The sequence below is a fragment of the Gopherus flavomarginatus genome, chromosome 15, assembly GCF_025201925.1.
Source record: "Gopherus flavomarginatus isolate rGopFla2 chromosome 15, rGopFla2.mat.asm, whole genome shotgun sequence".
In the NCBI taxonomy this organism is placed as follows: domain Eukaryota; kingdom Metazoa; phylum Chordata; order Testudines; family Testudinidae; genus Gopherus; species Gopherus flavomarginatus.
In genome coordinates, this window is record NC_066631.1 from 3,226,263 (window position 1) to 3,253,600 (window position 27,338).

The 27,338-nt window shown below is 52.9% G+C and overlaps 1 protein-coding gene across 4 annotated transcripts in view; it reads right to left on the reverse strand.

Moving 5' to 3' along the window:
* Nucleotides 1-26,073, reverse strand: part of EMID1 (EMI domain containing 1) — a 105,584-nt gene extending 79,511 nt beyond the window's left edge. For 3 of the 4 annotated variants that reach the window (XM_050923822.1, XM_050923819.1, XM_050923820.1), the window contains exons 1-3: nucleotides 25,871-26,040; nucleotides 25,276-25,675; nucleotides 989-1,102 (exon numbers count right to left, since the gene is read on the reverse strand). In XM_050923822.1, coding sequence (XP_050779779.1) covers nucleotides 989-1,102; nucleotides 25,276-25,394 — 233 coding nt within the window. In that variant the 5' untranslated portion in view covers nucleotides 25,395-25,675; nucleotides 25,871-26,040. Of the gene's footprint in view, nucleotides 1-988; nucleotides 1,103-25,275; nucleotides 25,676-25,870 lie in introns of all 4 variants that reach the window. The other variant, XM_050923823.1, reaches the window with a different exon arrangement.
* Between the last annotated feature and the right edge of the window lie 1,265 nt (nucleotides 26,074-27,338).

Consider the following 27,338-nt stretch of genomic DNA (forward strand, 5'->3'; position numbering starts at 1 on the left):
CTGTCCCCACCTCCAGCAGTCACCCAGGCATGATGCTTCCGGGGGTGGAAGTTTGCCCCTTGCTGTCCCCCTTTCAGCATTGCAAGGGGAGGGAGTGGATTCCTGCCTGGCCCCTGCTGGGATCAGCTGATGGGCCGGAGCCTCCCATGCTGCAGGAGCAACATGGAGCAGGAATGAGTGGGGAAGCCGTTCCAGGTGGGGGTTGCTGTGGAAGGATCCAGGATGGATGGAGCACTCCCTTGACGGGGTGGAGCATCTGGCTGTAGGCTGGTGGAGGGGAGCCCGAGTCTTCATGAAAACAGAGGCTGAGTGGCCTAGCAGCCCCAGGAGCAGATGGTCCCTCTGGACTGGAGCAGTGGGAGGAATCTGGGACTGGATGGGCACCACAGCTTAGTTCTTCATTCCTCTCCCAGTAACATGGGGCCTGGGACAGAGAGCAGCTCACCAGCCACAGCACCCCGATCACTCTAGTTCCCCCAGAGAGGCCTGGCTGGGGCAAAAATGTAATTCATTCATCAGGATCACATCTGGGAGAGCTAAAGGACTAATTAGCCCATCAGCTGTGGCCTGAGCCAAAGACACAGGAAGGATGTGCCAGGAGAGGAGCAGAGCTAGTGGGGTCCAGAATCAGTGAGATCTCCAGGAAGGGAAACCTCTGTTCCTCTTGGGGCTGGGGATAGTAGGGATGTTGTCCATAGTATTGCTGCACAGGTTGAGGGAACATAGTAACCAGCAGCATGTGGCTACCTGGCCAGTGGAGACTGAGTGGGTCTCTGCGGTGCGAGAAGGAGGAGCAGCCCAGGTGCTGCGACAGGGCCGCAGCAGTTCGAGCGTGAGGGGCCCTGCGAGGAAGCAAAGCCTCCCCACCTTGCAGCATGTGCCTCCCATGCCCAGCTCAGCCCACGTGCGGCACAGCAGACAAGCAGCACGTGGCAGGGAGTGGTGGTGGTGGAAGGGGAGGTTAAAGATGCAGCAGCGTCTCTCTCACCTGCCTCCGTTGCAGCCCCCAGGCCAGCGGCAGCCTTGGAACACCCTCTGCAGGAAGGTGCCATTCTGGACATGGCAGGAAACTGTCCTTGTGACTATGTACGAGCACCAGTTCCTGAAAGAGACCAACATAGGCTGCATCACACCCTGCTCCTGCCCCTGCCCCTGCCCCTGCCCCCGCTCGGGGGACAGATGCCATTCACTAGCCCTAGTAGCGCTGGCTGCTGGGCCAAAATGTACTGGTGTCCAATGATCATTGGGACCCCCACAGGGCCCAGCCAGTCACAGAGAAGCACAGAGATGCCAGGCTGGGCCCAGCTGCTTAAACCAGCTCCCCTTTGGATGCATCAGCCCTGCTGTCTCGGAGCAAATGCCACATCCCCCAAGAACTTGGCTGGTTCTCCAGGGCTCCCCATTCTGACTGTCGTGCCAGTGTCTCTCCCTCCAAGGTGCTGCTCTGCCTCTGAATCAGGTCCAGGCTCCCCTACTCCCCAGCCTGAGTGTGTAAATGCTCCCACCACCAACCATGCAAGTTTCCTCTGGCCGGTATTCCCAGTTAAATGCTGGCACCTTGGGAGTGTTTCACGCAGCAGCAGAAAGCACTGAGCCTTTTCCCACTCCTGGTCCCTTCATCCATTCAAGGCCCCAACCAAAATCAGAGACCAGTTGTGATAGGTGCTGTACAAAGAGATGGTGAAAGGCCAGGCCTCCAGTACAGGGACTAGAACAGCAGAGCTCCAGGGCTGTACCTGTGCCAGCACAATTCCGCAGTGCAGACACATCCTACAGGCAATCAGGGGAGGTCCTGGACGACTGGAAAAAGGCTAATGTAGTGCCCATCTTTACAAAAGGGAGGAAGGAGAATCCAGGGCACTACAGACCAGTCAGCCTCACCTCAGTCCCTGGAAAAATCATAGAGCAAGTCCACAAGGAATCCATTTTGAAGCACTTGGAGGAGAGGAAGGTGATCAGGAACAGTCAACATGGATTCACCAAGGGCAAGTCATGCCTGAGTAATCTGATTGCCAGCTATGATAAGATACTTGGCTCTGTGGATATGGAGAAAGTGGTGGATGTGATATATCTCGACTTTAGCAAAGCTTTTGATACAGTCTCCCACGATATTCTTGCCAGCAAGTTAAATAAGTCTGGATTGGATGAGTGGACTATAAGGTGGATAGAAAGCTGGCTAGATCGTTGGGCTCAACGGGTAGTGATCAATAGCTCAATGTCTAGTTGGCAGCCAGTATCAAGTGGAGTACCCCAGGGGTCGATCCTGGGGCTGGTTTTGTTCAACATCTTCATTAATGAGTTGGTTGATGGGATGGATTGCACCCTCAGCAAGTTTGCAGATGACACTAAACTGAGGGGAGAGATAGATATGCTGGAGGGAAGGATAGGGTCCAGAGTGATCTAGACAAATTGAAGGATTGGACCAAAAGAAATCTGATGAGATTCAACAAGGACAAGTGCAGAGTCCTGCACTTAGGACAGAAGAATCTCATGCACTGCTACAGGCTGGGGACCAACTGGCTAAGCAGCAGTTCTGCAGAAAAGGACCTGGGGATTACAGTGGACGAGAAGCTTGATATGAGTCAACAGTGTGCCCTCGTTGCCAAGAGGGCCAACGGAATATTGGGCTGCATTAGTAGGAGCATTGCCAGCAGATCGAGGGAAGTGATTATTCCCCTCTATTTGGCACTGGTGAGGCCACACCTGGAGTATTGTGGCCAGTTTTGGGCCCCCACTATAGAAAGGATGTGGACAAATTGGAGAGAGTCCAGCAGAGGGTAATGAAAAGGATTAGGGGGCTGGGGCAAATGAGTTCTGAGGAGAGGCTGAGGGAACTGGGCTTGTTTAGTCTGCAGAAGAGAAGAATGAGGGGGAATTTGATAGCTGCCTTCAACTACCTGCTTCCAAAGAAGACGGACTGAGCTCGGCTGTTCTCAGTGGTACCAGATGACAGAACAAGGAGCAATGGTCTCAAGTTGCAGTAGCGGGAGGTCTAGGTTGGATATTAGGAAAAACTTTTCGCTAAGAGGGTGGTGAAGCACTGGAATGGATTACCCAGGGAGGTGGTGGAATCTCCATTGTTAGAGGTTTTTAAGGCCCGGCTTGACAAAGCCCTGGCTGGGATGATTTAGTTGGGGTTGGTCCTGCTTTGAGCAGGAGGTTGGACTAGATGACCTCCTGAGGTCTCCTCCAACCCTGATATTCTATGATTCTATAGTGACAGAAGAGGAGCAGGAACACCACCTCCCTGAGTGACAGCCATGAGGTCAATGGAAGCATTGTTCCATCAATCTAGCTGCATCTATGCTGGGCCTTAGGGCAGCAGTGCTATGGCACTCGGGGTGGCAGGCACTCAGCCGTAGCTGTGTCAACCTATATTTTAAATATAGGCCAGGCCAGAGACTGTCCCTGCCCCAAAGAGCTTGCAGTCTAAAGTGGTATGAGAGCATGGCTAGCTTCCTCTCTGCCACCTTCCCCTGCACTGACACTGCCGTATGCATGAACCTGGGATAAGGCAGTTCAGGTTCTGAGGCATGCTCAGTTCTTGGCCTTGTTGCTGAGGCCACCAGCAAGTGGGCAAACAGTCCCAGACTGTGGAACAGACCTCTGCAGGAGCTAAGGCCCATCCTAGACTTCCCTGCCTCCTGCTCCAAGTGCCTAGTGCCAGTATCTCACTGGCCTCCTCTCTCACACACACCAAGCTGGGTGGGCATTTGAACCCAAAATCCAGCTCTGCCAAAACAAGGCATGGCTCTGCACACACAGTCCTCCCCCTGGGAGAGAGAGAACCGCACCGCACAGATGTGAGTTGCTTTACTCTGGATAAGACTGGACGGCACATGGTGTGACAGTCTGTATCCCTAGGTTCTCCCTTTCTACAGGACTATGATAAATTTGGTACAAAGCATGCTGTCAAGGCTGATTCCCCACTCTGCCACCTTGAGTGCAGAAGAGGGGGCAGGATGCAAGGATTCTAAAAATTAATACTGGTGACTTCAGGCTGGTATTAAACTCCCAAAGTTACAGCTTCTCTCTGACCTTGGATGAGTAGATGCTCCCACCACGCAAGTGCAACCTCTCCTCTTCCCCCCCACACACCTCTTTTGAGAACGTGGGAAGGCGCACTTGGGAATCCCTTCCTGTGGGGTACCCTCAGGCCCTTTCACCACCCCCTGGGGAAGAGCTGAGAAAAAAATTAAGGAAATCAGCTGTTGCCACCAGCTAATTAAACAACATGTGCACAAACCTTTTAGGGACACAAAAACCCAATCCTGTTCTTGAAAAAGGTAAATTTTATTAACCCCAAATACATTTGGAACTTAGGCTTTTTGCTAGATCTTAAAAGAAACAATTACAAAAATTAAGCATCAAGATATCTTTCTTGAGGTTCAGCTTAAAGGTTACAAGCAAAACAAAAGCATCTAGGATTAGCATAGAGCATCTGGGGTTAGTCCACAAGCCTTACAAAATACAAGAAATAAACCTAATCACATCTTTCTAGACATTCCTCCTCTACTTACACATCTGGGGTCTCAGATAAGTAGGTTCGAGATATGAGTTGATGCTTTTTCATACCTGGTTTTAAAGCTGCTTACAGCATTGCTGCTCCGTGTCTCCGCTCTCCAGAAAACAACAATAGACACAAAGGGAAAGTTTTTTCCCAATTTTAAAAAGTTCTAGCCTTCCTATTGGCTCTTTTGGTCAGGTGCCCACTTCTGTCCTTTTACCTGTGGGCTTGTTAACCCTTTACAGCAGTGTTTCCCAAACTTGGGACACCGCTTGTTTAGGGAAAGCCCCTGGCGGGGCAGGCCAGTTTGTTTACCTGCCTCGTCCACAGGTTCAGCTGATAGCGGCTCCCACTGGCCTCAGTTCACTGCTCCAGGCCAATGGGAGCTGCTGGAAGTGACGTGGGCCAAAGGACATACTGGCCACTGCTTACAGCAGCTCCCATTGGCCTGAAGCAGAGAACCAAATCTGCAGACGCGGCAGGTAAACAAACCAGCCCGGCCCATCAGGGGCTTTCCCTAAACAAGCAGTGTCCCAAGTTTGGGAAACGTTGCTTTACAGGTAAAGTAAGTAGAGAACAACCATCAAGAGGGATTCCATAGCCAACTGGCTAGCTGGGTGTCCACAAAAGGGAGCTATCCTCTCTGTCATTTATCACATATGCTTTGTGAGGCATCACTTGAAAATTCATAATCTGCTGGACATTATTGTCCTGGTAAAAAATGTGTGGCAACATTGTATGTAAAGTTATAAGATTCTACTGTATGACCTTACTGAGACATGCTCCAAGTTTAGAAAAGCAGGCATGTGACGGGCAACCACATGAGGGTTAACCAGTCACTTTGGGCACAAGAGGCCACTCCCTCTCACCTATGCTCCAGGTGGAGAGAGCAGATAAAAGGAAGCTGGCCAGCTCATGTGGGGCTGGCTGAGGGGAGGACGGACATGTGCTGCTGGCTCCTACCAAAGATCAGTCAACCCCCAAGACAGCTGGGTATCCTGAATTACACTGTGGAGAGCACACCGGCAGTAGACACTGACACCAAACTGACAGGGACATCAAACTGCTGCTAGTGGAAGACAGGCCCGCATTGGACTTAAGGGTAGGCAGTGACCCAGAGAATGCACTGAATGCCGATACTTGAATCCTGAACTGGGGAGCTACCAGCTTCACAGGGCCCTGGGTCTGAACCTGGTAGAGTAGGGTGGGCCTGGGTTCCCCCGCCCTCCATCCCAGTAATGCCAGAGACCCTGGCCACTGTTTGTTTGTTCTGTCCCCCCAGGAGCAGCTCCAGGGTTTTTGGCACCTTAGGCGCAGGGCCGGTCCACCGGTCCCGTGGCTCCGGTGGACCTCCCGCAGGCATGCCTGCGGACGGTCCGCTGGTCCCGCGGCTCCGGTGGACCTGCCGCAGGTGTGCCTGCGGATGCTCCACCGGAGCCACAGGACCGGCGGACCCTCCGCAGGCATGCCTGAGGGAAGTCCACCAGAGCAGTCTGCCGCCCTCCCAAATCCTGGTGCCCTGGGCCACCGCCTAGGTCGCCTAAATGGAAGCGCCGGCCCTGTGTCCCCCCCAGGGGGCCAGAGCCCTATTTGTGATTGGTTGCCCCAGCCACGAGTCTCAGGGGCTATAGACTGTTTGTTTGTTCCCCCCAAACAGGGGACTGAATCTGCTGGTTGCCAGTGTGTGCCCCAGCCAAGAGGCCAAGGGGCTACAGCCTGTTCATTTCCTCCACCCTGCCCTAGGGGCTGAAACTCAGGTTTGTCGAAAAGCTGGACTGTTTGTTTGCTCTGCTCTGTCCAGAGGGCCGGAGTCCCTGACTCTGTTTGTCTGGCCCAGCTGAGAGTCACAACTGTGTGACAGGGTGTATTAACCCTGCACTGGGCAAGCAGGGGGGTGCCCCTCCCCTTAATGGACATGCAGAGCCCCTGTGACAAGACACAAACCAGTTCCTCAGAGACAAAAGGCTAGTCACCATCTCAGCCAAGTGGCAGAATAATCAAATGGCCCATCACCTAGTTAAGCGGCCATCCTTTGGCAGGAAAACCGGTGTGAGCAAGAAATGTACATGTTTGCAAAGAAATAGCTAAGGGACATTAGGTAGACTGGGAGGCTCAGGAGCTTGGGAACTGGCTCTGAGACCTTTTGCCCTTGAGTGCTGATTGGGATCAGCCCTTTTTTAAGGCACCTGACAATGATCACTGGATTAGATGGATCACTGCTCTTCTCAGGCATGCAGATTCCTAAAGCAGCAAGATGACCCTCTAGATGCTGTTACCTGTCAGCTCTGTGTTCTTGGGGAACCAGAGGGCAGTATCCAGCCTGTCTGACTCACGAAGGAACCCGACCCTGGCCCCCAGGCAAACCGATCAGAAGAAAGGTTTGGAAAAGCAATGGAAAGGTAGTGGGAGACACACCTAAACCTCTCTGGACAAGGATTAAGGCAACTCCTCTAGCTTCATTTGCATCGAATGCATCAACCTGTGGAACTCCTTGCCAGAGGATGTTGTGAAGGCCAAGACCATAAAAGGGTTTCAAAAAGAACTAGATAAGTTCATGGAGGATAGCTCCATCAATGGCTGTTAGCCAGGATGGGCAGGGACGGTGTCCCTAGCCTTTGTTTTCCAGAAGCTGGGAATAAGCGACAGGGAATGGATCATTTGATGGTTACCTGTTCTGTTTATTCCCTCTGGGGCACCTGGCACTGTTGGAAGACAGGATACTGGGCTAGATGGACCCTTGGTCTGATCCAGTAGGGCCGTTCTTATGTTCTTATGAAGATGGGACGGGAAGGCATCTTCATACAGAATGGAGAACAGATTCCAAGGCAAAAACCGCACAGAACTCGGGGACCAGGGAAGCAGTGCATGGTGGGGGATCTCTGCCCCAGACATTAATGAACCCGCCTGCACACCCCCAGCTCAGCAGTTATCAGACCAATTCTAGTAATAAATCCTTGATTGGTATCCAAAATAGTGAAGCTGTCTAATTGCATTGTGAGCTCCCTTGAAGGAACATCACCCACAGCCAGGAATGAGCAACTCCCATGGACTAGCTTGAACAAAACAACTTTGGTATCTCCCTTGTTTACCCATAAACAAATCTAGTGTTCTCCCTTGAACCATTGTTGTTTCCCTACAAAAACCCCTGCCCAGGCTCAAGTGTGTTCTGATGCCTGGATCCAAACTGCGTCAGTTCTACTGGGACTTCATCTTCCCCTGACTGTTCATGCTGGGGGATCTGCCTGTCTCCAGCGCTCCAGACCCTCAGCTACCACCACCATTTGGGACCCCCGACCAGTTCAAGCGTCACAGAGTGCTGAGAACCCAGCTCGCTCTCTGTTTTTTTTCTACTCTCGGTACAGCCTTCTGACCCTGACTTGTGAGATCAGTGACGGTTTTCTAAACCTGATTCTGTAATCAGCTTTAAGCTAGATTTAATATTGTATCTGTTCTGGTTATTTGCTCCCCTATGGTTATTACCTGGCAATAAATAACTTTTATGGTTATGCTGGCCAGGGCCGGCTCTAGCCATTTCACCACCCCAAGCAGGGCAGCACGCCGCAGGGAGCGCTCTGCCGCTCGCCGGTCCAGCGGCTCCGGTGGACCTCCCGCAGGAGTGCCTGTGGATGCTCCATTGGAGCCGTGGGAGCAGCGAACCCTACGCAGGCACGCCTGCGGGAGGTCCACCAGAGCCACCTGCCGCCCTCCCGGCAACCTGCAGAGGCCCCCTGCGGCATGCCGCCCCAAGCATGCCCTTGATGCGCTGGGGCCTGGAGCCGGCCCTGACGTTGGTTGCTTCCCTCCTTCCCTCCCGCTCTCTCTTTTGTGTTCTTGGCTTCCTCATTTGCTCTGCAGCAACACTCCTCGTACCTAGGCTAAAGATCCCTGCAGCACCCAAAAATCCTGTGGGGTTTGTTCACCAAGTGGGTTGCTACCAAAACACCTGTAATGTGAACATGGGGATAGGGACGTGCTGAACTTGTGGCATAGGAGGGTGGCAGCATGGAAGTGCTGCTTGACCCAGCCCACTGAGTCCAGGGATATATAAGGGGTCAGTCAGCTTGGGAGTGCTGATTGATCTGGTTGGCTCAGATGTGCTTTGTTAATTTGTGTGTTCATGTGATTCTGGGGTGGAGGAACCCAGCCTGGGGGAACCTAGGTCCTGCAGGACAGCTCCAGTGGGAGGGAACTTGAAGCAGGGAGAAGTAGAGTTCCACATGAGAACACAAGTGACACAAGCAGAACATTGATAGAAGATTACCCTCCCCAAAGAGTAACCCTAATATATGAGTGTACCCCAAAGTAACGGTCAAATCTGGTAACAAATTGGTGGAGAATGTGAGCAGCATATGACGATAATCAAGTGATAATTGTTGAGTAGTTGCTGAGGAGTGGGGAAACTGAGGCACAGACCTGCACAAACTGTCTCTTACTTTTTCAGACTAAGCTCCTTTAATGAGGTGCCTCTCTCATAGAATATTTGGTAATGTCCTATAACTTTTAAGTTAAGAATTGTGCTTACAGTAACTATAGGACCATGCAATAAGGAGTTAAGAGTTGTACCTTAAAAGTAAACATTTTAGAGCAGTACTGTGAGTGTGTGAAAGGCCTTTTGGTAGGGATCATTAGTGAGATAAGAGAATTAGAGATGGCTGAAACAAAACCCTTGGCTGCTCGCTTGAGACAGGAGAAAACCAACGGGTTAGAGAGACAGGTAATGAAGAAGGGGAAGTGCCCCTGGGAAAGGAGGTGCTTTAACGGTGAGAATCTCCTGACTGAAGCGAGTCTGAGCTTTGAACACTATTGCACAACCTGAAAGCCATGGGGGAGTGCAAAGGATGCAGCTGCTGCATGGACGTTATTTTATGCATGTCTGGACATGGCTGAAATGATAAAGGGGAGGCAGGAACTGGAACTGGAGAAAAAGCAGTTACAACAGCGTTCAAACAAATGTGAGACAGATGGGTGGGAATTTAGAGCAGAAAAGTTTAAAATGGCAACTGTACTTAGAAATATGCACGTGGAGAGAGACAAGGCCAGCAGGAATGCAGAACTGTATAGGAAAAAGTTAACACACACAGAGATATTGTTAGAAGACGCAAGAGCAGCAACTCGCTTCCTGGCAGATGAGACTCAGGCAGTCAAGGCAGCAGCAGGCCATCAGAAGTGTAAGGCAGAGATTAGTAAATTGCGTGTCCAACTTAGCGCCCATAAGGGGGTGGCAGCAGCTGTAAGGTTGAGAGAGGATTGCGATTTGGAGCCCCCTGAGAAAATAGAGATACCCCCTGATGCTGGCCCCAAAAGCCCATTCAACCCTGATTGGCCACACGTGCATAATGTTGCCCCTGTTTCCACAAGGGAGATTAAACACATAGTTGCACAACAGAGCTGGCCATGGACGTAGTAGGATAGTCTCCTAGTCAAGCCAAGGCCATTGCTGGGAGACTGGGGCCACTGAGCCATGACACTGCTGTTGTGTGACTGGCTCACGTTTGGCAAATGTACCCCTCTCCTGATGGCATGGACTTAACCAATTGGCTAGTTATGCGCCTCTCCTTGTGATGCAGATGCTCTGGGAGCGGACTGTCGCTGGACCCTGGGAATGGATGATAAATGCTCTTAAAATATTACTGCCTGATTCTTCCCTTGAGAAACTATACATAAAGGAAGAGTAGAAACCAGAAGAGGCCACTGAAGCTTACCTAATTAGAAAGAAGATGCTGGCAGCTCTCTCTGATTCATGACCCCAGACAGAAGAGAATGGGATTGTCATTTTCCAGTATCAGGGACCCTGAGCACTTATGCAGGACTAAATTCTCAGACAAAACTGACCATGGGGGCTGTGGACATGGAACACCTCACCTGGAATGACCTGGTGGCAAAAATCAAATGGGCAGGTGACTTGCTGCAAGAGACGGGCATCTTAAAAAGACAAATCAGCAAAAAGACTCAGAGCCAGTACATGCTATCACATTTGCGAATAATAGTCCTCACTCATTGTTCGGCGGTAATTCGGAGGCGGGGGCCCCTGCCATGGGTCTTCGGGGCACTTTGGCGGCAGGTCCTGGAACAGAAGGATCCCCAGCTACCGAATTACCTCCGAAGCGGGGGACCCCGCCGCCGAAGACCCCAGGCCCCCAGAATCCTCTGGGCGGCCCTGCCAGTGAATAGGCAGGTAACATGAGTCACATGGTGCAGACAAGACATGGACTTTGGGTGTCTGGTTTCAGACCTCTCCCTCCCTCTGACAGGGGTCTTTCAAGACAGGACAGTCTCACCCCGAGTTAATGAGCTCAGAGGGCCAGATTCTGATCTTACTGATGGTGGGGCAAAGCTGAAGTCACCCTCTTGTAGTCCATGGAGTTACATCAGTGTGACTGCAGAGTGACAGAGATCAGGATGTGGCCCCAGGATTCCTGCAACGCTCACTCATGGCACCACGTCACCCCACTGAATGCCTCAGCCCTTTGCTTCTCATACCCTTTGCAGTGACCTCTCCCTAAGCCTTGTCTACACTACGGAGTTCTGTCCACAAACATCAGCTTTCGTTGACAAAACGGTGGAGGTGTACACACTGCCATGCCCCTCCCACCAACAAAACTCTCCTGCTTTGCTGACAAACCCCACCCCAATGAGAAGCATAAAGCTTTCTGCGGCAAAGTTAAATCGATGCAGTGTCAATGTAGACACTGTGCTTGGTTATGTTGCCATAAACGGCCTCCAGGAGATGTCCCACAATGCCAATCCTGATTGTTCTGGTCAGCAGTTTGAACTTCGCTGCCCTGCACCCAAGTACACAGACACCTGCCCCTGGCCCTTTAAAGGCCCAGGAATTTTTGAAATTCCACTTCTTGTTTGCTAGATGCAGAGCTGGCCATAGTGGCTTCACACAGCAAACGCTCTCCTGCTTGGAGCACATCTGAGTTGTTGGATCTGCTGGGTCTGTGGGGAGATGAGGCTGTGCTGTCCCAGCTCTGCTCCAGCCATAGGAATTTTGATACCTATAGTCAGATTTCTCATGGCATATTGGAGAAGGGCTAAGAATGGGACACACATCAGGGCAGTGCCAAGATAAAGGAGCTGAGGCAGGCGTACCAAAAGGCGAGGGACTCAAACCATTGCTCTGGTGCTGCATCAAAGACCTGCTGCTTCTATAAGGAGCTGGATGCCATCCTCAGCGATGACCCTACCTCCACCACCATGAGCCTTCTGGATACTTCGGTGGGGCTGGAGACAGCAGCCAGTGGACTCTACCACGAGGATGAAGTGGTGGACGAGGAAGTGGAGTTGGAGGATGAGATGGGACAGGCAACACAGTCACTTGGTACCATGGTGAGCCAGGACCTCTTCTCGACCCCGGAGTGTTTGGGCTAATTCCAGCTAAGTAGTATGGCAGAACAATGTGTTAATGCGCACCAAGATTTCATGGGAATCCTCCAGAGAGATCTCTAGGAAACTTTCCTGGAGATACTCGCCAATCCTCTGCCAAAGGTTCTGTGGCAGATTTGCTTTGTTCCTTCCCACATTGTAGGAAACTTTCCTGCGCCAATCAGCAACCACTTGTGCAGGGACCAAAGCGGCACACAGGCAGACAGCATAGGGCCTGGCCTGTAGAAAATGGTGGCAGAATTTACAATATTGTCCCTAGTTACTTGCAGTGATCCTCTGAAAAAACCACCAAGACTCTTGCCCCATCTTGAACGCAGCCCCCCCAGGCCAAACTCACCATATTTAGGGCATTCACTGAGCTGTGTGCTTGTCAAGGGACAGTGAGAAAGAGGTGTATTTTACCGTTATGATTCGATGCTCTGAGTGCACTAACAATCATGCTTCTGTTTATTGTTTGTTGTGCTTCTGCAGATGTGGCCTTCAAGGGAACCCCCAACACACCGGCAGAGCATCTTGGCCAGATAAGGACTTGACCAAGGAGGACATGTTTTGGGGTGCTCTAATCCTCTCATGCCACAGAACAAGAACACAGAGTGTGGAGGGACACAGTTAATGAAAATTTATAAATAGATAGGCAGGAGAGGAAGCAGGGCCACGAGTGAATTTTGGTGGGCCAGGAACAGATGATAAAGGTGATGGAAGGGCAAATGGAGATGCTGATATCTCTAATAGCGCTGATGGCAGAACACATGAATACTTGCCAGTCCCTGCAGCCCATACAGAACTGCTCACCATGCCCTCCCAAAATTCCTCCTACACATTTCTTGCATCTTCCTACTCCGTTGCAGTACCCCATTCACTCCACCCCTTTGGACAGCTTCCTAAATGAGAGCTGGGCTTACACACAGCTATGAGAACCTCCATCAGGAGAGTGCCCTTCTCAGTATTATGTCCCTTTCAACAAAGCATTTTCTGTGTGCTGTTTATTGGTAATTGATTATCTTTCAGATAGTGCTTTTGATTAATCTTTATTTGTCTCCTACATACAGTTATTGCTGATGGAATTAATACATAGTGGCAACTGGCACATTTGCAGACTACAAATCACGGTCAGGAAGCAATCATCAACATTTTCATGCAAGGTGGCAAGTCAACAAAGCATGGCAGAATGTTTTATAGAAAGACACATTAGTGGTGCTCATAGTCAAAATGGTGCCTCAAAGTCTTCCTGACTCGAATAGCTCCCTGTTGTGTCACTTTAATAGCCCTGGCATCTGACTGCTCAAAATCAGCAGCCAAGCAATCCGCCTCCATGCTCCACCGTGGGGAAAACTTTTCACCCTTAGCCTCACAAATATTATGCCGCACAGAGCAGGCTGCTGTGACCATGGGAATGTTTTCCTCATTTAGATCTAACCTGCTATAAAGACAGCGCCAGCAAATTTTTAATCTGCCAAATGCACGTTCAGTGGTCATTCTGCACCTAACAAAGCCTATTGTTGAAGTCCGTGCTCCTTGCTGCTGTCCAGGTTTCCGGTGTAAAGCTTCACGAGCAATGGAAGCAAGGGGTATGCCAGGTCTCCCAGATCACAATGGGCGTTTCAACATCTCCCCTTGGAACCTTCTGATCTGAAAACAACTTTCCTGCCTGTAACTTTCTGTACAGGCCAGTGTTCCTGAAGATGCACACATCAGGCACCTTCCCTGACTACCCTGTGCTGATATCAGTGAAACAACCCCGGCGATCCACAAGTGCCTCCAATACCATAGAGAAGTACCCCTTTCTGTTGATGTACTCCGTCACAAGATGGTGGGAGCCAAAATTGGGATATGCGTGCCATCTATTGCTCCGCCGCAGTAAAGGAATTCCATTGCTGCAAAGCCATCTACTATTTCATACACATTTCCAAGAGTCACAGTCTTTCATAGCAGGATGCAATTAATGGCCCTGCACACTTGCGGGAATGCAATCCCCGTGGTAGACTTCCCAACTCCAAAATGATTCACAACTTACCAGCTTCTACACAGCGATCACCACACACCAAGAGGGCAACTCTCATTCTGGTGTCCTTGTGCTGCAGTGCTGAGGCAAGCTCCACACACAGTTCAAGGAAGTGGCTTTGCACATCTGAAAGTTCTGCAGCCACTGCTCATCATCCTCGAGCTGCATCACAATCTGATCCCACCACTCAGTGCTTGTTTCCTGAGCCCAGTAGTGACAGTCCACTATGTGCAGCTGCTCCATGAATGCCAAAAATAATCTGGTGTTGCTTCTTTCCATGGCACTCAGCAGGGCAGGCCCCTCGGATTCCTGTTCAGATTGGATGCTCATGATGATGTACTGCATGACCAGCCGTGATGTGCTCATAACAGTGACCACAACAGTAGACAGCAGTGCGGGATCCATCCTTTCAGGCAGAGAGGGCAGGCACACAGTAAACAGGCTGTTGAAAAATGGCGCAAAATGTAGTCAGAAGACCACAGAATGATGCGACAGAAAAATCTGCATCACAGGACATTGAGCCTGCATCCGTGATGCACTGCGATCCACTTTGCCTTCCCACAACTCCTAGCTGCAGAAGGTGGTGAGTAACACACTGGGATAGCTAGCTACCCACAGTGCACTGCTCTCACTGCCAATGTTAGGGCACCATGTGTGGACGCACTCTACCAACAGAAGAAGCGTTGTGAGAACATGCACAAGTGATATAATTATAGCGATTTATAATTGTTGGTGTTACTTGTGTCAACTTAACTCTGTAGTGTAGACTTAAGGCTATGTTAAGTGACACAGTCTGCTCTCTTTGCTTGTAATTCCTGCTATAAAGAGGACAGTAATTAATTGTTTGCCAGGTCCCTGGAGGTTGGACAAGAAGGAATCGGACTAGTTTGCAGGAAAGGAGATGTAGATTGAATATTAGGAATAACTTTCCTAAGTAAAGGAGTTCAGCTCTGGACCAGGCTCCCAAGGGAGACTGTGGAATCCCCATCACTGGATGATTTTAAGAACAGGCTGGATGAACACCTGTCAGGGATAGTCCTGCCTCACTGCAGGGGCTGGACTTGATGACCTCTTGAGGTCCTTTCCAGTCCTATATTTCTATGGCTCCCCTCCCATTGGCTCTTATGGGGACCGTATGTACCCAGTGGCTGGCCATTGCTATGGAAGGACTAGTTTGGGGCCCCTGGGGAGGTAGGTGCAATGGGGTAGTCAACGACCCTTCAGAAGACCACACCGGGGCCACCTCCTGAGAGATGCTGGGAAGCTGTTGGGCTCTTCTTGGCTTCAATGAGGCAGGGGAGGCAGTGTGGCCTAGTGGATAGCACCAGACTAGGCAAGCTAGGCAAAATTCTCACTCTGCTACTGCTTTGCTGTGTGACCATAGGCAAGTCACTGCCCTCCCAAGCCTCAGTTTCCCCTCTGTGAGATGGGGGTAAGGACACTGACCTCCTTTGTGAAGCACTCTATAAGAACTAGGTATTCCTCTCATTGTGATGCTCAGCCCCTTTCAGGGTGAAGTGCCACAGGAGCACAGGAGGCTGGCAGGGGCTGTGCTAGGAACAGAGGAGAGCTCCTAGCCTGCAGCGCAGAATGCACAGGGGGAAGTAGTGCTGTGAGCTCCAGTGCACACGAGGAATTTTCCCAGGGTATCACCATTACAAAGACACCTGACCTGGGAACCAGGTGCCGAAGTGCTGTGAAAACTCGAGACTATGGCACCAAAGGCAGCGCCTCCTCTCTCGCCCGCAGAAGCTGGAGCAGCCAGCATGATGGCTTCTTCTGCAGGCTGCTGGCTACTGGCCTTGGCACGGCCAAGCCCTTTCTCTTGGCCTTTCCTCTTAGCACACTGAAATCAAAGGGAGCAGAGCAGGTTGGAAAGGCAGCACTAGAGCCCTGGGCGGGACTAGCGTAGGGCCCTGCAGCGGGACCAGGATCCCACGAGGCCCACAGGATCCGCTGCCATATTAGCGGGAGTGGGTGTTGTGCGGTGGGATGGGAACAGGATTCAATAGTCCTGTTCAGGCCTGTAGGCAGACAGAGTGGAGAGATCAAAGGAGAGCAACAAAAAATAACCCACCTTCCATCTGGAGCCAGGATCCCAAGATGAGCTAAGTGCAGCACAGAGCCAGGATGGCGAGGGACCAAACCCACATGTTACGAAGGGAAAATCCCTGAGAGCTGAGCTCAGCACAGAGACGGAGCCACCCAGCCCAGATTGCACGGGGACCAAGCACTGGCCCTGGCCGCCCGCCCACCCACAATAGGCCATTGAGAAAGCAAGGGGGAAAGACAGAGAGAAAGTCTGCCCCATGGGTGAAAGTAGAACTAGGGACTTACCGGTATGGGGCTGGGTTGGGGCCGGCTCTGGCCCCTGGAAGGGGCGGTGCCTTGGGCGGAAGGGGCAGGGATAGGGGGTCAGAGCCAGCCCTGGCCCGCCTGTATGGGTAAGTGCCCTCCCCTCCCCACTGGGTAGCAGTGGCAGCTGGTGGCTCCGGCGGCTATTTAAAGGGCCCAGGGCTCGGCCGCCGCTACCACCCCAGGCCCTTTAAACCGCAGCCGGAGCCCCCGGCTGCCACTGCTACCCTAGAGCTCTGGAAGCAGGGCTCCAGGGGCTATTTAAAGGGCCCAGGACTCTCCTGCTTCTACCGCCCCAGCCCTTTAAATAGCCCCTGTGGCCCTAGGGTAGCGGCAGTGGGGCTCCGGCGGCTATTTAAAGGGCTGGGGCGGTAGAGGCTGTGGGAGCCCCGGCCCTTTAAATAACCCCCAGAGCCCCACTGCCACTACCCCAGGGCTTCAGCAGCAGGGCCCTGGTGGCACTTTAAAGGGCCTGGGGCTTCAGCCGCTGCTGGGAGCCCCAGGCCCTTTAAATTGCCGCCTGGAGCAGCCGGGCTGCCCTGGTATGGCACACTGGCTTGCTTTCACCTCTGCCTGAGCTCACCTGCTCCAGGGAGAAACACAGCCAGGCTGGGCAGAACCAGCTACTACCATGTATAATCGACGTACTCCCTGCAGCGCCTCCTGGCCTCGGAGCTGTCCTCTGCCCTCTGACAGGCCTTCTGCACCTTTCCCAAGAGCTCCCCATGCTGGAGACAAGCTGGGAGTGCAGTAGCTAGCTAGCTCCCCCAACAGCTGCTACGCTGGCCGACACCGGGGACCTCCAAAGCCACAAAGCAGGAGCTGCTACAGTGTGAACTAAGGAGCCAGGCTTCCAAGCCGGGGCTGTAAGACCCATATCCTCTGTGTTGTGGGTTGGAAACGGAGGGCGACCACTGGGTTACACTGGGGCAAATTTTATTGCACCTCCTGCTGGAAGAGTCTGGGAGTGCCCCAGAGTTAAAGCTCCTGCACCGTTTGCAACAGCGCATCCTGCTGGGAGAGGCCAGCACTGCAGCCCACATGCCCCCTGCAGTGGTGTGGAAGTGGCTGGTGCCACACAGACCCATTGGTTTCCCCACTCCATGCAATAGAGCATCCCGTTTAGCTTTGAAAGCAGCCAGCCCTGCCTGGGCCTGCAGAAAAGCTGGGGATGTGAGGCGGGGGATGACACTGCCCCCTCCTCCGATCCCCTCCCAGCTTGCATGTCCCCAATCCTGCCACCTTTCCCTAAGGCAGCACCAGGGCATCCCCCACTTGCAGCTCCTCCCAGTGGGCTCAGAGGGATGAGGACAGGACATGGGGAGATCAAGCCCTTCGGCTCCACTGCATGGGCCCAAATCTGCCCCCTCAGCCATTCCCAGCTAGTGCCTCCCCCACAGGCAGACAGCTAAAGTGGCAGAGAGACTGTAGAGGGATCAGAGCACCAGCCCTCTGCTCTGGGGCTGGGGGGATCAGAACATCTAGCCACTTGCTCTGGGAACATGGGGTGGGGTCAGAGCACCAAGCCCCTTGTTCAGGGGCCATAGGGGAAATCAAAGCACCCAGTCCTTTGTTCAGGGCTGTGGAGGGGGTGGTCAGAGCACCCAGCCTCTTGTTTGGGGGCCATAGGGGGTGTCAGAGCACCCAGCCCCTTGTTTGGGGGCCATGGGGGGTGTCAGAGCACTCAGCCTCTTGTGTGGGGGCCATAGGGGGTGTCAGAGCACCCAGCCCCTTGTTTGGGGGCCATAGGGGGTGTCAGAGCACCCAGTCCCTTGTAGGGAGTCATGGGGTGTGTCAGAGCACCCAGCCTCTTGTAGGGGATAATGGGGGGTGTCAGAGCACCCAGCCCCTTGTTTGGGGGCTATGGAGGGGGGTCAGAGCACTGAGCCCCTTGTTCAGGGTTATGAGGAGAGGGGGGTTAGAGTGGTGAGCCCCTTGTTCAGCGCTGGGGGGGGGCAGGTCAGAGCATGTAGACCTTGTACAGTGGTTCCTGTCACTCTCACAGGAAAGCTGAGGGATAATCAGGGGCTGGGATTTATGGGAAGGGGCTCAAGCCCCTCAGGGGAGAGGGCCAGGCTCCAGTCCACCCTGGGGAGCTAGTCTCTGGAAGACATTGCCATGTGTTCTAAGGGATTCATAGACTCATAGACTTAAGGTCAGAAGGGACCATTATGATCATCTAGTCTGACCTCCTGCACAACGCAGGCTACAGAATCTCACCCACTCACTCCTGTAACAAACCCCTAACCTATGTCTGAGTTATTGAAGTCCTAAAATCATGGTTTAAAGACCTCAAGCTGCAGAGAATCCACCAGCAAGTGACCCATGCCCCACGCTGCAGAGGAAGGCGAAACACCTCCAGGGCCTCTGCCAATCTGCTCTGGAGGAAAATTCCTTCCCGACCCCAAATATGGTGATCAGCTAAATCCTGAGCATGTGGGCAAGACTCATCAGCCTGCACCCAGGAAAGAATCCCGCCCTCCTAAATGAAGACTTCGGCCCTTGGCTCCCTTCCTCCTCCCAGCTGGGGCAGAGGGGCCGTGGTGCGGGAGGGTGCACTGTGCTGGGGGTGCCCTGGGCAGGCGCTCAGCCCAGCCCTGACTCTGGGACTGGCCTGGCTGTGGCATCACTAGCTGGCAAAGGCCATGAGCTCCCTCCCTCTCACTGGCTCTTACATTCCTTGCGCATTCCCAGCCAGAGTTGTCTGTCACAGTTTGGACTCTCCATCCCTCTTGCAGTGGGGCCGGGGGCCCTCCCCACCACAAAGGCTCTTTAGGTGATGCCTCTCTGACTAGGTGGAAAGTGGGCTCTCAGCAGTGGAGATCCTGGGCCTGCATGGTAGGCTCAAGCCCCTGCCCCCACAGCTGTGACTCCCTTACTGCCCAGCTAAGCCCCAGGTGCAAGGGAAGGCCTGGGTGAGTCTGGCTTTAAGGGGCCGTCTCTGTGGTGAGGGAGGGCATGCTCCCAGCTGGGCGCTGGAATGTCAGAACTCAGCTCGTGGGCAGCTGCAGGGCCCTGGCTGGGATTCCTCCCTATCACGGCTCACCACAAAGGGAGGGAGAAGATGCCATGAGGCCGAGCAGAACAAAGACACTGGCATGCTGGCTCCCATGCCCACACTGGGGAATGCTGCAGTTTGTCTCACTCAGCGCTCTGCCTGGGGGTTAATCTATTGCAAACTATGTCTCCTGCACAAACCGGCTGCAGCTGGCAGACCTCCCCGACCCCCTGCCTGGCAGCACCCTCACTAGCTGGCACTCTCACGTTCTTCCCAACAGCCACCGCTGCTGTGCTGGGAGAGGATGTGGGAACCAGCCCCACAGCGACTCCTGCTGGCTGACACTGACATCAGCGTTGCTCCTCTGACAGCAACAGCTCCTGCAGGAGATCCAAGCACTGGAACAGCTGGGAGCTCCCCATCCCTGCCCCAGCAGTGCCCTGGGGGCTGGAATGGGGGGAAGGAAGGCGGTGTGGGGGGCACACTGAGTGCTGGGGCTGTCTCTGGGGTTTAGCGAGGCCAGAGTTTTCCCAGGGGGCCAGGTTCTCTAGGGCTCAGCACCCACAGTTGGGTTCAGATTTGTAAAAGATCAGCACCCAAAGTGCTATGCCCTTCAGATTCCAGCCAGCCAGCAACCCCTCACTGAGTTACAGGCTGACCCACAAAGAACTGCGACACCCTACGTCCAGTGTGGGGCAGGCTTCGGGTTGCTGACCTAGGCTATGCTCTAGCCAGGCATGCTGCTTGAATGACCCCTGGGCTCTAACCACAGCAGGCTGCTGCCCCGCACCACTCTTAAACCCTGGCACTGCTGCCACCACACACCTCTGCTGGGAGCTGAGCATTACAGCATGCCAGCCCGCACCTCCTTCAGGCCTGCCTGTGCCCATGCCCACCTACAGCCAGGGCCCAGGCTGCTCTACATCCTGCCTGCCTGCACCCTTGTCTCATGCCTACCCAGATCCAAGTACCATGTCCACCTGCACCCATGCCTCCTGCCAATCTTGGGAGCTACACGAGGCTCTTCAGGGCAGGGTCCACGCCTTGATGCATATTTGCAGAGCACCCAGCACAAGGCCCTGATCCTGACAGGGCCCCTGAGTGCTTTCACCCTATAGATATTGGAGCTGGCCGGACAATACCCATCAGAAGAGTTTTCCATTGAAAACTGCAGTTTTGTCAAAATCAAAACACGTTGCAGGAATTTTTGACAGGAAAAACTTGAAACAAATTGTTCAACTTTCTCCTTTGGATAATGTTCATTTCACTTTCACAAGGTAAAAATGAGTCTCTTCAATTGTCTCATTTCAATTCAATTAATTTTGACTGACTTTATACTTGAATCTTTATTTCCATTGTATATTTCGATAGATCATATTTATCCTCTGTATGACAGTGAATAGTTGAATGTAATATCAAAGTCAAAATTATATGATTCAACATTATTGGAAGGGCACATTTATATTAAAATGAAGCATTGCAATGATCCCAAATTCAATGTGGGGGAGTGGGAGAGAGATGATCTGTTTTGTGGGAAATTTCATTCCAATGCGAAATGAAAAATCATTTCACAATTTCCCACGGACGGCAATTCCAATTCCAAACCAGCTGGAGTCAATATTAAACAACCCAAGCAGGCCTGAGCGGGGGACCCGCAGGAGGGTGGGGTGCCCTGGCTGCAGAGCTACGGGCCGGATGATTCATCTTGCTGCCTTGTGACCTGTGAGATGCCTGTCTGCTCTCCGAGGAGAAAGGCCTTTGAAAAGGAGCTGCCGTGCAAGGAGAATAAAGAATTTGCCGGGGGGAGGGGCACTGCTTACTTTTTAAATAGGGGACTCATCAAGAAAAAAGAGCGGGAGGGGAGCTCATTGTCTGGCAAGCTCTGGGGGGCTTGTGGAGGGTGGAAAGGATCAGCAAGAGGGGTGATTTTCCAGAGGGACGGGGCCAAATCCATCCTGGGTATAACAGCAGTGATGTCAGTACAAAAGGCCTGAAAGACACGTAAAAAAGCTGACCGTAGGCAAGTCACTTCCCCTTTATACACCTGTTTCCCCCCCACCCTTCATCTGCCTCCTCCACTAGTCAGACTGAGCGCTCTTCAGGGCAGGGTGCACGTCTCCCTGGGCGCCCTGCCATGGTAGAATGACAGTGGGCAATGGGGCAGAAGGCGGATCACGCTCTATGCTGCACACAGGGAATGCAGGTTGGGCGGCTGGGAATCACCTTCTATCCTGACCAATAGGGGGCAGCACAGAGAATAGAAGAGGTAGGATAGGAAATTCCATTCCAAGTATTTACAGATTCTGGGGGCAAGGAAAACACTGGGGCGGTAGAAGGTACAGAAGGTCCAGTCTCTGTGCCAGGGGAGCAGGCAGCACAGCTGGCACCAGTACCTCACCGGAGGGCACACAGCGGGAAAGGGAGAGGAGGCAAAGTCACCTAAACCCTGCCTGCTGCAGCAGGAGGCAGAGGGTCCCTTGCCATAACGGTGCTCCCACAGCCAGTGTCAGGGGACACAAGAGAATCAGCGCAGTCTGAGGAGCAGGCAGCACTGAGAGCGGCCCACAATGCAGGAAAGTGTCTGACCAGCAATCCAAGGGCCCCAGGGGGTGAAAGTCCGGCTGAGTCAAATTTCTTCACACAACTCATCTGCCCTTACACACACACACCCCTCACACACCCCGACTACCTTTACACACACATACCATGCTGCCCTTACACACACACACACCCCTCTGCCCTTACAAACACATACCTGTCTGCCCTTACACACACCCCCATTACCCTTCTTCCCTTACACACACACCTGTCTGCCCTTACACTCACACCCCCACTACCCTTACACACACACACACCCATCTGCCCTTACACACCGCCCACTACCCTTACACCCCCCAACTACCCTTACACACACATACCCCTCTGACATTACACACATGCACCCCACACAGCCTCTCTGCCCTTACATGCCCCCCCCCCCCACCCCAGCCATTACGCACACACTGCCATTCCAGCTGGAGCGTCTCAGAGCACCTTGGAAAGCCTAGAACTTTCTGTCCTGCTTATAACACAGCCCTGTCACCAGGATTAGCCCACTGCTGGAATGAAGCTCTGCCTTCCAGGGTTTCCCACAGTTACTGCTTTTGACGGTGGGTTTGGGGGGATAAGTAACACCTATATTGTACCTTTCATCAGAGCATCTCAGCTCACTCTGCCTGAAACCTGCACAACACCCTCAAGAGACAAGCTTGGGAAGTGGAACTTAAATTCATAACTAAACCAGGGACTTAACAGAGATGTATGCTGGCTTTATGGCCCATTATAACAATGTGTAGCACATCTTGCTGCCTGCTAACTCTGGTTCTCTGATCACCACAGAGGTGTTCATTACTCATTTTATTTTAAGTGATCTCTTACTTGTGTGAACCCATATGCTTAACAATCTGTCCCTCCTTGTACTTAGCTCAGATACTCTGGTTACTTTCTCCAGACTCAAAGAAGAGCTCTGTGCAGCTCAAAAGCTTGTCTCTTCCACCCCCAGGCAGGGGATGGATAGCTCAGTGGTTTGTGCATTGGCCTGCTAACCCCAAGGTTGTGAGCTCAATCCTTGAGAGGGTCATTTAGGGACCTAGGGCAAAAATCTGTCTGGGGATGGGTCCTGCTTTGACCAAGGGGTTAGACTAGATAGCTCCTGAGGTCCCTTCCAACCCTGACATTCTATAAACAATAAGTTATTACCTCACCTACCTTGTCACTCTCATTACACCTCTTTAACAAATGGGGAAGCTGAGGAAATGATTCATTCAGAAATGAGAGTAGACCCCACATGTTCTGGCTCCCAATCTCTTGCTCTATTCATTAGACAGCACTGCCTCCCCCTCTATACACAGGTTCCTCATCCCAGAGAATGAGGTCAGATGGCTAGGCATCAGGGGTTAACCATTAAACAGGAAGCCTGCAAGCAAGCTAAGTTTGTGGGTCCCCCAGGGGAGGGCAAGGCAGCATTTGGCAGGGCTCATATCCATTTTGTAGCTATGAACCCCATCGGGGATGTGGCAGGGAGGCCATGTCATGGCAAACCCATGGGACCTGAAAACTAAGCCATCCACTGTGGAACAGCTAAACAGTTCAGCCCTAAATAGCTCAGTGAACAGAAGCTGTGGAGACAACTTCCCCATGTGGGCGAGGCCAAAGAGCAGGCGCTCCCCTTGGTATGTGGCAAAGGCAGCTAGCAAAGAGCAGGGCAGGGGATGGGTAGGAGGGGAAGCTGCACAGGTCTGTCTGGAGACCTTGTTCTATCCCAAGAGTAGCCATTGGGGGCAGGTGTGATCCTAGGGATCATGAGTCTCCCCAAGTGGATCTCCATCATGGTCTGGATCTAGCCATCTGATCTCTCTATGGGATGGCTAAGGCACAGCTCACCACGACAGCTACGCCCCATGGCTAGAGCAGCCCAATGTTCAAACTTGCTGAAGAGCAAGATCCCAGCACTAGCAAGCAAAGGAAGCCAGGGACCACGGCTGGGTAAGGCGTGGCTGGGGAGATACCATCACTCACTGCTGGCCTGATCCCACAAAAGGCGGGAATCCAGTGCATTTCCTTTACTGCTGTCTCCTTCCCCCACATGCCATTGGCAGATAGCATCTGTGGCTTATTCAGTCACTCTCCCCACAGCTCCCTGGCCTCCGACTGGGCTGGGAAAGCATCTGCTGGCTGGGGCAGTTTGGAGCTGCTTCACCTCAACCCAGTTTTCTCTGCAGATGTTCCCAGCAGAGACCTTGAAAGGCCCCTTGTCCCTGAGTCCTGCTTCAATCCAGCATCAGCATTGTTCATCCACAGCAGCAGCATGACTTCCACAGCATCCAGTGGGCCAGGGTGTTCCCAGGGCCAGCTCTCTGCTAGGGCTAAGGAGGGTGTGTATGTAAGGTTTCCCTACCACCCTCTTGCTGTACAGTCAGTTGAATCAGACTAGTGAAGGGCCTGAACCAAACCCCAGCTCTGAATCCCCCCGGATTATTCTCCAGAAGTTTGGAATCAGAGCCAAGTGTTGCTTTTCTGACCGTTCCTGCATGGAATAAGCCAACAGCTGCCCTGCACCCTCAGCCCAAGCTGTGCCTTGAGCTACTCAGCGGGGCTAGGAAAAGCTACTTCTAACTTGGGATCTTTACCAAGGTTTGCACTGCTCCATGCTTCCTGGGTTTGCCTGGGACAGGAAGGGGAAAAGAGAACACTTCTGCACACAGTGTCCCTGATCCAGCCAACATCGGAAGGCCCTACAGATCCAGTGATGGAGATATTTCCAAAGCAAAACGTTTCCCATAAACATCACAAAAGCTGGATGCTGCTCAGAACCAGCAACTCCTCCAGGGTTCCCCAGACCTCAGTAAGCGCTCCCCACACTGACTGGGGTTCTGGTTAACAGACCTGGTCTGTCCACAAACCAAGTAGATCATAGACAGCAGCCTGGAGCTGTGAGCTGTGAGCCCCAGGCTCCTCAGCCAAGATACCTCAACCCCAAACCTGCTGGCTCGTCCAAAGGAAATTCAGCTTATGCAGATTGTTCCCTCCAAGCCTTTCTGCAGAGACAAGCTGGGAAGTACTAACTGAGCTGAGCCCCACCACAGGCCAACCCAAGCCAGCATGCAGGGCCAAAAGGCCCCCTATAAGCCCAGCTGCCACTCACCTGTTACTCTCAACAGACATTCACAGATCAGGTCTCTTCCCACCATTATCCCTATCTATGGGCATTTTCACATGCCCACCGAGAGCCAGGCCCTCCACTGGGTTGATGGCATGCTGCAGAATGGCGAGGACAAGAACATCGCCCCTGTAGAGCTCCAAAAGTTGTACAAAGGAGGACGAAGCTGTTCTACAGAGGGGGCATTCAAGCCACCCAGCCTTGGCCAAGGCTCCCAGCAGCAGAGCCAAGAATGGAAGCTGGGTCTCCTGATGCCCAGCCCTGTGCCCTACCCACTAGACCACAGCAGCATGTGCATAGCTTGCCCTTGCCAAGATGCTCTTTACCTTCGGTTGGCGTACTGGAGTCCTGCCAGGCTCCAGGTGCAACTCCCCTCAGGCAGCAGGCAGCACAGCCACAGGGCAGCTGGCAGGCATCTCATCCAGCTGAGCTGCTGCGTGCTCATCGTGTCCGTCTGTGGGGCCAGAGCTTCTGAGCTCACGCAGAACCCTTGATCCTTCTGGAACTCAGCCGATCCCCCCGACGTGCTCGACGCTCAAGGATCTCTCATTGAGAAAAAAAGAGAAGCCCCCTTGGCACAGGGACTTGCGAGAAGTGTAGTGGCCCAGTGCCAGGCCTGGTCGGAATAAAGCCCAGGTTTAGCTGGGATCAAGAAGGAGGAGGCTGAGCTTGCAGGGACAGGGGGAGAGAACTCAGATCAGCGCTGCCAATCCTCCCTGCACGGCCCTGCAAAACAAAAATAATAACTGGAGTGAAGTCGCACTCTGCATTAACTTGGCTGGGGTTCCTGCAGCAGCTGGGGGGAGGCTCCAGCTAAGCTTAGAGAGACAGCAAAATCACCAGAGGAGAGATCGCCTCTCTGTGCTGCAAACTTGCAGGAGAAAAGATGGGCCACAGAGAGGGAGCGCCAGCTTCTCTCACCTTCCAGCACTCTAGCACTTCCTCAGGGCACAGGCAGAGGGGCTGGGGGCTATTGCAAGCCAGCTTTTTCTCCTCTCGCGCTCTGCCCAGCGTTGCTCTTACCGCTGGGATGTTTGGCAAAGGGAAAAGCGATTAAGGGCAGCTCAAAGTCCTGCCCCCTTCTTTCGACTGGATTAAGGAACCCAAACAATCCCAGAGGCTTTTCAAAAGACGAGCGTTGCTCTCTCCTCCTTCCCACCCCCCACCCCCTCTCCTTCATGTTCAAGACGTGGACTGATTTCATATTCCCAGCCTCGCTAAGCAGCAAGGGGAGGGGGAAGCCACTTAGATCATATACAGAGCTCACTTCTTTCTGCTTCCCAGATCCAGACCCCCACAGAGAACCACTTCCTGGGATTGCTCGGAAAGGATCCAATTCTCCTCTTCCACAGCTGGCTGCAATGGCTTTACTCCTGTAAAGGAGAGGCCCAACAGGAACCAGCTGCTAAACTTGGAAAGGTGAAGGGGGAGGGGGCACAATCTGGGCTAAATCCCCAGTCTGTGTAGTTCCATAGTGCTCCACTTACTTTGATGGTTGTCCCCAAATTTACACCAGCTGGGGTCTGGCTCCCTTTTGGCTGGATCTGGCTGGTGTAAATCAGGAGGAATGAATGGGGTGGTACCAGCATGCGAGCAGAATCTGGCCTTTTGTTTTCAATAGACTTCACCAAATGACTGCTTGGCCTGGGGACTTTCTTTTCTTTCCTTTCCCAGGCAGGAACCACTTTGTTGCTGGAAATGTGCAGCCCAGGAAAAACAGCTCCTCAGGTGAGAACAGACCCTGCCTCCCAGTTTCAAACCAGTCACATGAAGGAGAGGTGCCGTGTGCTCAAGGTCAGGGCCTTGGGGCTGTCACTGCAGGACAAGCAGGGGTGTTAACTGGGTCCAGGGAACATTAGCAGGGGAGGTGCTGTGAGGATGCGTGTTTCTGGCCAGGCTGAACCCCTTTTCATTTGCTCTCCATTCTCAGCTGCCAGATCACTGGAAACAAAAGGATCTTTATCCTTCAGGACATAATCTCAAGCCAGCCATTTTCTGTGCTGGTCCCTTCACTGTTACTGGAGGTAAAGAAGAACCTGGATCAAAACTCCCCTGATTTAAACTCTCTGCAGTGCTGGAGCTGGCTCCAGAGCCACACATCCCCAGATCCTGAGCTGCATCCAAATTGTGCCTCACCTCCATTTCGAGCATGGTCCAAATCACACCCACACCCACCCCATGCAAACACCACTGGACTTCAGACCCAGGCTATGGCCACACTAGAGAGCTTACAGTGGTGGCTGCAAACTGCAAGCTCTCCAGCGTAGCCATTCTGAGCCGACGGGAGAAAGCTCTTCTGTCGGCTTAATTCCTCTCATCACCATGAGCGGCAGTAGCTATGTCGATGGGAGAAGCTCTCCCACCCACATAGCGCTTTCCACACCAGCGC